The 10,720-nt window shown below is 38.5% G+C and overlaps 1 protein-coding gene across 1 annotated transcript; it reads right to left on the bottom strand.

Moving 5' to 3' along the window:
* Positions 1–2,970: 2,970 nt before the first annotated feature.
* LOC115920585 lies at positions 2,971–10,250 on the bottom strand. The gene is made up of 3 exons (XM_030976629.1): positions 7,047–10,250; positions 5,820–6,018; positions 2,971–3,674 (listed from the first exon to the last, which is right to left on the bottom strand). Exons 1-3 carry the CDS (start codon positions 10,211–10,213, stop codon positions 3,573–3,575), a joined length of 3,468 nt encoding a protein of 1,155 aa, XP_030832489.1. The 5' UTR covers positions 10,214–10,250; the 3' UTR covers positions 2,971–3,572.
* Between the last annotated feature and the right edge of the window lie 470 nt (positions 10,251–10,720).

The following is a 10,720-nucleotide window of genomic DNA, read 5'->3' as shown; positions in this document are numbered from 1 at the left end:
CTTTCAAGTATACTTTATTAAATTTTGAACAAATTCACCTAAACTTAAGGGATACTAACAAAGAGGAAAGAAAATACAGAGGTACTTTAAAAACACTTTTGGTGTAGATTTGTGACATAATCATCAAATTGATTGGAGACAATACATGTACATGAAAGAAGTATTATCAATGTGCCGGGATAAAATAACAATGGTCTTACACTTTAAAATTCTTCTTTAAAATGGACAAGAAACTAAAGTGAACGGATAATGCCATTCTGGCATTGAAAGTTGAAGTGTAGAGAGTAGGACTGGAATATATTGTGTTGTGACAGCTGTGTAAAAGAAATGTGTAAAAAGGTGTTGTAATATGAAAAAAACCAAATCACATTGACACAACTCTCTGTATATTTGACAAATTGACTAATACATCAATCCTATGAATACATCGTATATGCAAAAGCATTTAAATTAAATAATAGTAATAAACAAAATAAAAAATAAATAAAAAATAAAAAACACTTATCCAGGACAGACATCTCTAAAGCAAGAGCTAAAAAGACAGATTTTACACCTTACAAAAAAATACATACCGGTAACTTCTGGAAACATTAATATGAGAGAGGGAAAGAAATAATGTGCTTATATACAGCTACATTTGTAAAAAAGGAAACCTATGTTTATCGTTCATGAAATGATCCTCATTTTGACATCGGTAAAATATATGGGCAATTAATCTTGTCATAACACGATGGGTCTGCCAAACTATTATCTCATGTTTACACAGAGTTTCTGCAAGTTATCAATCATATAAAGATTACAAAACATAATTGCACTTTGAGAAAAAAAATTCCCTGGGTTTGCACACATACATTCAATCCAAAAATTGTTGGATACAAGACTTCCAAATCAAAGAAAACAGTTCTTAACCTTTTCCATGCCATGAGAGGCAATTCTACCCAAAAAATGTTCAATGGTGTACTACATATATCGGCTAAGAATAGCTATGTTTTTCTTTCTGAAAAATAAACAAGAATGGTACAGGAGTCATGCCAATGTGATTTAGTTATTCAGTGATACTTAGCGAGGGTGTAAAAAGTAAAAGATATAGAGATATATACAGGTAAGAAAGAACTGAAGTGGTGCAATTCACTGTACCTTCAGAGGGGGATAATATGGATGGAAAAGGGAAAGTTTCTCTAGCCCCGGCCAGGGCGGTGCACCATTCATACTTCTGGGCTGGCGGGCAAACTTTCAAAAATGTCAGGAAACGTTATAAGAAAGATCAAGTTGAATTCAGATGTATAAAAACATTTGGAGTATTAAAATTCATGGTTAAAGTGTGCATTGTGCATTCAGCTAAGACTGACAGTCAAGCATTCTGAAAGTAATTTACACTCAAACGTTGGGATTTAAACTAAATAGAAATTCGAATAATCTATTAAGATGGAGCATTACACCATTTGTTTGAAATTAATAAAAAATTGAAGTGGGAAAGGGAGGATCATTTTTACAAGTGAACGAATGACAATGATTAAAATTGTAGAAGATTTCAGTTGTCGACATATACATGTGTACATGTACATATAGAATTGGATAAATTACATCTTGTTTTATTTTATTTACTTTGTACAGAATTATTGTTTTATCAAAATTTGTTGTATAACATTATTTATTTTTCCTTAATGATGTACAGCATCATATCATATATTCCATTTTTTCCAGCTGTTCAGTGGATGTAAATTCTTTCATCTATGTAGGCTATTTAAACTACTTACAAAGAATGATGTTGCGACTTGTGTAACAAAACTTGATTAATATGAGAACATGTTTGGAAAAGGAATTGAAAATGAGCAATGATATACAAAACATGCAAACAATCACTGCAGACAAAATGTCAAAGGTTAGTCATGCAGTATCATGTGTTCAACCGTGTTCAACCTTTGCGATTAAATTGATACTGGTAATTATGAAGTGTTGGGTGTAATGTATGATTCACATGGTCAAAGGCAACTATATACAGAGTTGGGCCAATGTGATTCGAGTTGGGCACAATATGGCAAACATTGCTTCATGTGGCAAGCACACAACAAAAGAAATTTGCCAAGTTGTGACCAAATAATACCAAATTGGCCGAACTCTGTGCATACTGGTAGATGGTTGTCAGTGGTAATGTCATAGCTCCCTCTAGTGGCCAAAACCTTACACTGATTGTCATTATGTTTTGAGGATACCATACTGTCAGTGACTGCAGCCTCATTTGGTAATTTGGAAACATGAATATATTAAAAATAATTAGACATAAAGTTATGAATTAAATCATTTTAAAAAAAATTCAATTCCACAAATCAATTATCTCTAACAGTAATAGATCAACATGAAATTATATTTTATTGTTAAATTTAACTTGTTACATTATGATAAATCTTGTCCCATTCATGCTTCACGTGATATTCCCGACATACCGGAAGTATTGATAGTTTTAGTGTATATATGTACATGCATCTTTCTATGTGTGAATATGTTTACAGTTGCATTATTTTTAAGAGGGAATGGGGTTGGGGATTTGTTGAAAAGGGGAAAGGTTGGGGATTCACTAAAGGCTGGGTCCAGAGAGAGTGTGACTATTGAAATGCAAGATGCAGTGCTATTCAGAGGGGCTACTCACTCACACAAGCACTGCAACACTAGCATTTGTTTAATTGGCATGAAGACAAATACTGTTATTTCACATTTAATCAGTTGTTTTAAATGCATTCCTAAAATGCAGATTAAGGTAATGTTGAAATACGATTTGACATGTCCAGTTTGTTGAATCATATTCCCACGATTCTTCATTCAATCAGTCATGACATTTGTGAAATTTCATTTAATTAGGCCAAGAATTTATGATTTTAATTTTTAAGTCGTGCAAAATTGAGGGTGGCTGATGTGCTACTGCGTCCTGACATAGATAGATAGATAGACATTTTTGTCTTCTTCCAGTGATTCAAAATTCTTTTTTGGGTTCAAATCCCTAAAATGTATAAATAGGTGATGCAAACTGTAAAGTAGGTTTAAAGTTCAGGAATTGCCACTAATGACATGATTTAAGTGACCAAAATCTGACCAAAACAAAAATAATTTCTCTCACACATGTAAACAAAATTAATGCAAATTATTTCCTTCTTCAAATTTTTAACATTTTTCAGGAACATATCTAGTACAGACCTATTGAAAGACACTATACAGGCTTTACATGTAACTAATATATCTTGGACAATGTTCACAAATTCGAATCGACAAGGAAATAGCATGTAAAATTGACATTATTCTGTCTGTTCATGTCAAATGTGAATACAAACAAACATTGAATCTTTTGTTTCTTTTGTTGATGAAAATGCTACACAGCAATAATGAAATAATATTCAATCTATATCATTTTCTTGGAGAAAGATATTAAAAGTCAGCGGAACTAAAATAGAGCGCACAAATACATGCATGTCAATTAGAAAATTCAGAGGATTATCAAAGCAAACTGAATTACAAAATGAATTATTGAATGCTCAAATAGGGTGCTTTTCAGACACAATAAACAGTAAAGTTCATATTTTTCATGTTGATAATAGAAGCATCGTGGGAGTAATATTGGAATTATTAAGAATCCGTCTCTTACCTTCTCTTATTTTTCCCGTCGTGGGAGGCAAATCAGGAGCCTTTGAGAAGGAAAGACAAATAGAAAAGATAGTCAAAGTAGAGATTATAAATATCCGTTCTGACAACACCTACAATTCCCCACTTCTGTTCATACGTCAACTCAAGATAATCTGAGGATGACGTGTTAGGAAATGACTTGCAATTCATATCGACCTGACATTTTGGCATTAAACAGTTCAGTTTCATAATGGTCAACTGATCATACATAATCATATACATAAGGATAAGATATATGAAATGGTGCTTATGTATCAAAAGAGAAATCAGAAATATAAAATGTCTGGATATGCAATGATGGAAAGACATCAGCATTAATTTTTTTTTGTATAGAAACATGTTTCCACTTTTCCATCATATAGAAGCTAGGTTTTTGGATACCTCACGGCTCATGCAGGGCCACTCCCCCTACCCCCCCCCCCTGCGCTTTGTCAGAAAAAAATCATTATAAGCTGTACCAAATGACTGGATATTAGATGCCATTTTAATTTCTTTTAGAGAGGAACATTTTGCAAGAATCTTTTGAAAAGGAAACAGGTTGTTTTGCCCACCTCACAGCTGGTGGGGGGGGGGTGATTCCCCAGCCCCCCCCCCCCTCTCCAACATGGACGTTGAGACAAATTAATATCATATTTTTTAATTCCATGCTTTATTGATCCTTTTCATTGCGAATAAAATATAACACAGTATCAACAGATAATGGATCACATGATGAAATATAGCTCATGTTGATGCACTCCTGTCTAACAATACCAAATGGCTATGCAAACTCTCACGTGAATCTAGAAACAAAATACCCTTGAAATTATATCATTGCAAAACAAATGCTTTTAGAATCATTGCCTAATCAATTATTCATATCATATGAAAAGTTGGCATTTCAGCTTTGTGTATGATTCAATGTACATGCGAGGAAATTATACAGAGATAGGTTTCATATCCTGCAGGCTCAAGGTCAGGATTCCATGAATTTTATATTAAGAGCTCCCCGATCGTGAAAGCCAAACACATGTTAAATTCACAGAAGGTGGCAATGTCATAATAGTCAGATAGTGTCCCAAAAAATGGTGGCCTGTGGGTTGTTCACATATGACAAGGAAAACGCTAGAACTCATTTTTTTAATTTTTTTAAAATATAAATGAAAGGCAAGCAGGATGAAAAAGAATAGCTGCATACAACAAAGAACCTACATGTACCAAATATCTGGGAGTTATTAAGGACGTTTCTTCTAAGCTGTAAAACATTAGAACACCTCTCATGACATTTTCAAATGCAGTATAATATGTAATATGTAATCAGAACAATAAGAGAACAATAAAATAAGATGTAAATGCCCCTCAGATGACTGTAAACCAGAGATTTTAAATGCAATAAGCCTTGAAAGATTCATGCCTTCAAGAGATTTGGATTCTTGCAATTCACAGAAGTTTCTTGCGGCGTAAAAAAGCTGTTTATAAAATTATTGTGAGGTTTGTATCACAAAAGTTTCTGGTTAATACATTGTACAGCAGTGATCAAATGGGAAGAATATTTAGCACTCTGCACTGGTGATGAACAATGAATCAGAGGATATGAATATGACTACCCACATAATATATTCCTATAAAAACGGTTCCCTGTATTGTAAAGAGTGGCGATCGATTCAAATCAATCGCAACTGTTTACCTTAATAAGGGACAGCTAGGAGTTGAGATTAATTTCAAGTTGCACATGTCACATGTTCCTGTAACACCTGGACTTTGTTTGGGTATGACTGGTTGTACGACACATGCTCCTCCCAACAGTTGCCCTGCAATAATTTCCTACACTAATTGAAATCCCAACTTCAACCCTGAACCCAACCCTATACTTAACCCTAACCCTAATCTAAATTCCAATAGCAACCCTAACACTAACCCTGTAGTTTTGACACAACAAGCTGGAACAACTGTTGTCAAATGCAAATATCGGATAACCATTACACAACAGAATCCCATTTTATTACTTGTAACTTTGATGAGTTTCGCTAGAGGTCAAGATATGCTAAAGTTTAGAGAACAAAATCAATGAAATAAAAAAAATAAAAAATCAATTTTGCAAAAGCTGCTCGCCACTAGACTGGCTTTCTGGATACAGAGTACGTGTTTATTTGTTTGTGGTCACTCACCCGCATGGTCTCTGGCTCCTTGGGCTGCGGCCTGTTTGTGAAGTCTGGCGCCCCCATTTTCTGCTCCGGCTCCGACATGAGTCCTTTGTCTTCGTCTTCTCCTTCCTCATCGTCCTCGTTCCTTACGTAGCACTGTGGGTCTCGTCGCTTCATGTACTCCTGGCGCTGCTGGACATGGCTGCGACGCATCTCCTCATTCCTACAGTCCAATACAGGGGGAATCAAGCAACAACAAAAATACCCACTAATAATTGCACTTCAGAATTTCCTGTAAATTGTCTTTAGCACGAGTAACAAAAAACAAAAAAAGTTCATTGTTCACAGAACCTCACAAATTTACACTTCTGTATTGAACAGAATATGTATAATAACAGAAAAAAATTGAGGATATCTAACCTAATAAGAATACAGATACACAGAGCTGCCAACCTTGTGTGACCAAAAAAAGGAATCATGATGGCACAAAAAAGGAATTCATAAAAACGAAACTTACAACCACACGCGGGACACTTCCAATGCAGAAATGTTCATTCCTCATGCTGTTTTTTCCATACAAGCAGGTTTTTTTGTTTTGGTTATTTTGGTATTATCGGCATTTCATTCTTTTTGAGAATATTTTTCTCTTCAAGTATGTTTTAAAATTAGTTTTCTATTTTCCATTTTAGGACAGTTGTTTGACGTGTGGTAAGTAAAAAAAAATATTTAAATTTTTTTTTTTAAATTTAAAAAAAAAAAAATTGTAAAAATTATGAAAAACCATATTTTATGAAGAAAAAACGGAGTAATTCCGGCAAAAACGGAATGGTTGGCAGCTCTGGATACATGTTCAATTCCAAAGCACAGGATCAGTGCCTGGTATTTGGTTTACATTTCAGTAGACTAAATATATTAGATTCAGTATATCTTACATGATCCCCTAGAATGGACAGTTTTTAATGAAGTATAATAGGAAATGATGCATATTACATGCAGCATTCCTATAGAACTGTTGTAATTGGTTATCACTTCATCAACAATACATATACAGTCACACCTGCTTTAGCAACCACCTGTCTACAAGAAGCACATTTTTTGTTTCCCTTGGAAATGGTTTCTCATTGAAACATGAACTAAAGGAACCTGTACATAAAGACCACCTGTCTATAAAGGCCCCTTTTCTTGTCTCCCTTGGGTGGTCTTTATAGACAGGTTTCACTGTAGTTATAATTTCAAGATTTCAAATCTTACCGTCTTCTCCTGTCTTCGAGGACTCTTGATTTCTTCTGATCTTCTTCATGTCTCCTAGCAGCATCCGGTTGCCTAATCCACACCGGTATCTCCTCAGGAGTGTAGAATGATGGCGTCTTCATCAGCTTTGATTTGCTGCTGTTGAGGGCGCTATGCAGCTCTTTCATGGCAGCATCAACGTCTACTTGTTCCGTGGGAGTGGCATCAGGCTGCTGGCTATACTGCTGAGGTGACACAGGAGAAGTATTCTGGTAGTAGTCCTCAAGAGGTCTCTTCCTGTACATTGGTGAGGAGTAATCTTGCTCGAAGGAATGACTGGGTGTGATGGTAGTGTTGGGTCTTTGTTGGTACACAGGCTCGCTTCCATCTTCTTCTGCATCTGAGAACTGGTCTGCCTCTGGATGTAACTGTTGGGGTTGGGCAGCACTCAAGTTGAGGGTACTCTCACCAATACCAGCATGCCCCGCCAAACGGAAACCTACGGCATCGTATTCCAAGGGGCTGAGTTTTGGAAGGGGTGGTTGGCCTTCGTGAGGAGTGGAAGATGTCGTACTAGAGGTGTCTGATGTTACAGACTGGGATTCCTGAGGCAGCTCTTGTGGCTCTTCCTGAGGTTTCTTGTAGGAGTTCCTCAGGTTTGCCAGCTCCCTCTCAGCAAGCTGGGAGAGGAGACTGCTATTCATGCCTGGTCCTCTTGGTCCAATCCCACCCAGGAGGTTTCCTCCTTGGGTCCCTAGCTCTTCTTTGTTATCGGTCTTCTGATTCACTTCTGCTTCATTCTCCTCATCTTCACTGGAGCTACGATTTGCAAGTTCATAGCTGCTCCTTCTTCCTCTGCTACTACTACTAAATTCATCTACATCACCCGAGGGGCTCTTTCCTTGCCTGTTCTTAATCTTGATTGGACTTGGTTTAGCATCTTTCTCCTCTAGGTAGGCTCCACACTCTGCGATATCGTCAAACACAACTTCTCCCGATGTAGTATCTGATTTCTCTTCAATTTCATAGGAGTACCTCTTACTAGGGTCATGTTGTCTGGAGTTTGGTCGAGACCTCCTCACCACTGCATCAAGGTCGAGATGGTTAGCGTTTGAGTTATTCCTGGGTTGTTCTCTTTGGCCAGGTCTAGCAGATCTCATCTTTTCAGGAGAAGAACTGGGACTTCTGGACATTTCCCTGCTTGGAAGAGATTCTTGACTGTACTTCATTCTGTGCGTTGGGCTGGTCTGATTTGGAGGTCCAGCTGAGCTTAATGATGAGACAGAGGCATATTCTGCATTATGTCTGTTGGACAACGAGCCATCTCTCGGACTCTCCACTCCTCCGCCCAATCTCTTTGGATTACTATTATGAGTTCTGTTCATTTCTGGCTGTATCGAAGTGGAAGCTAGATTCTTTTCAATTTCATACATTTCTCTTAATTCTTCCCTTAGTCGTGTTTTAAGTACTGATACTGGTTGGGCTCCTCCTGGGAGAGGCATAGTCCTCTGCCTCTCACCACCAGCCAACCTTCTGGAACCCTCTGTCTTTATTCTGCTCTCCTGCATGCCTCCTCCTTCCCTGGGTGCTTTTGCCATTGGTCTAGAGCTTCTCTGAGATGTGAATTCACCTTTGCCTGTATTATCTCTTTCATTTTCAATTTCTTGCCTGCCCGGTGATGGGGTCTTATGATGAGGCACTGGAGCAATGTCCCTTGGACTTTGTTGATGGATAACCTTACTGCTAGACATTACTGCAGGGTTCCTCTGAACGCTTTGTGCGGCACCTGGAGCAGGTCTACGTGGGACTTTATTGCGAGATTCCTTGGTGTCTCTGACAGGACTACTAGGTGGCTGTGGACTTCTTCTAGGCTGTACCTGTCCCTGTATCATTTTCTCAAGACCAGTTTCCATCCTTTCCTGACTACCTGGTTCTGCCCTCAAAGCATCCCTAGACTCCCCTAGATCATCTAACCTAAATGGATGAGGTTTTGCCTCGTCCCTTTGGTTCCTCAATCTGTCCTGTAAAATATCCAGTGACAAAATCTCAGATTTCTTATCACCTGAACTTGTGTTCCTATATTCAAAGTCTTCCTGCTGGACAAGCAGTTGGTCTTCTTGATCGGCCTCTGCAGAATCACTGGCTGCATATCTTGAGTTCTCTTCAGGAGCAAGAGTATCCCTGTCAACAATCACATAATCACCCGTCATTGGGGAATGTTCACCGATTCTCAAATTTTCAGAATCACTGTACTGATCAACATGTTCCTTATTTTCTTCCTCGTCTTCAAACTTCCCATCTTCTTTTGATTCTTCATTGGACTTATTACCTGAAGCAGGAATATGATCTGGCAAGTCGGACTCGGTGTACTCTTGAAAAGCTGCACCCTTTTCCCTAAATTCTTGATCCGCTTCATAGTCCTGTTCACTCCCATTGTAAGCAGGATTATCTTCCACATATTGGCGTTTTTCCGAATAGGACTGTCTTTCCATGTAGCCCCCGTCCATATAACCATACCTGATGTCCACCTCCTCAAACCTATCTTCACCTTCTGCGTGATCTTCTTCCGCTTCGTACCCCTGCATGCCCCCTTCACCGTCCATCATGCCATTATCGTCCACCACACCGCTGTCTTCGTACTGGTCATCGCGGTCATACACCACACCCCTGTTCTCCTGGGTCACATCATCAAGGTAATCTTTGTCCTTATCACTTTCAGTCAGGTCATCCCTGATCTGTCCCTGTCCGCTGTCCTCGGTTCCTTCCCTTGTGCCATCGTCTCCTTCAGAGTACTGATATGTTGACCCGAACCCAATCCCCTGCATACCGGTTTCATCTTGATCGATAAAGAAGGTATCCCCATACTCATCCTGCCCATCCTCCTCAGGTGACAGCGGTTGCTTCGGCTCCATCCTTGCATCATCCGCATTCTCATGGTGGCCGTTCCATTCATCCTCTGTCCTCTCCTCCTGGACCTCCTCTTCGGCTGTATCCGACTCTGGAAGCTCTCCGTTGGTGCCGTCATGCTGCTCTTCCATCTCTCTCCCGGATGACAGGTGGCCGTTGCGATGGATGTATGGAGTTGGATCCAGGGGATCTGATGAGGAAAGGCTCTTTGGGTTCAGCATGTCACTCTCTGCATCCTCCATAGCATCATCAAATTGAGACTGCTCCCTCCGTGCCATCATGGAGACAGCACACCTGTACAAAACAAAGTAAGAAAAAAACAATCATTACAAAATGGAAAAATTTACTAGATATCTGATGAACACATCGAGCGGTCAATGACACAAAGACTTAACTCCATTTTGGCCATTTTGAGAAAAAGTGGTTCATGTGTCACTGAGCACTTGGGCCTTAAGGAGTTAAGTCTATGTTTCACTAGCCATTGACTTCAATGGATGTTGGGTGGAGTTAGTCTTTGTGTTTCCTGAAAAGCCCACATTTTCTGAACATTTTGATATCAAATACTCATTTTGGCAAAATATGGAGTTCTTCTTTTGTCACTGAACCCTCGATGTATCATTTCACGTACCGTTAAACTAATGGTACTCTTTAACATTCTTGAAGCCGAGATTTAAAATCAAACCCAAGTGACATATCATCAAAAGAGGAAATTTGCTGATAAAAAAAAATTACAATCATGTCTGCTTGAGATTTACAACAGAAAGATGACAGAGATCAACTTCTCTTTC

The sequence above is a fragment of the Strongylocentrotus purpuratus genome, unplaced genomic scaffold (assembly GCF_000002235.5).
Source record: "Strongylocentrotus purpuratus isolate Spur 01 unplaced genomic scaffold, Spur_5.0 spur5_scaffold_9, whole genome shotgun sequence".
NCBI classification, from domain to species: Eukaryota; Metazoa; Echinodermata; class Echinoidea; order Camarodonta; family Strongylocentrotidae; genus Strongylocentrotus; species Strongylocentrotus purpuratus.
This window is presented reverse-complemented; position numbering and strand designations above follow the sequence as displayed.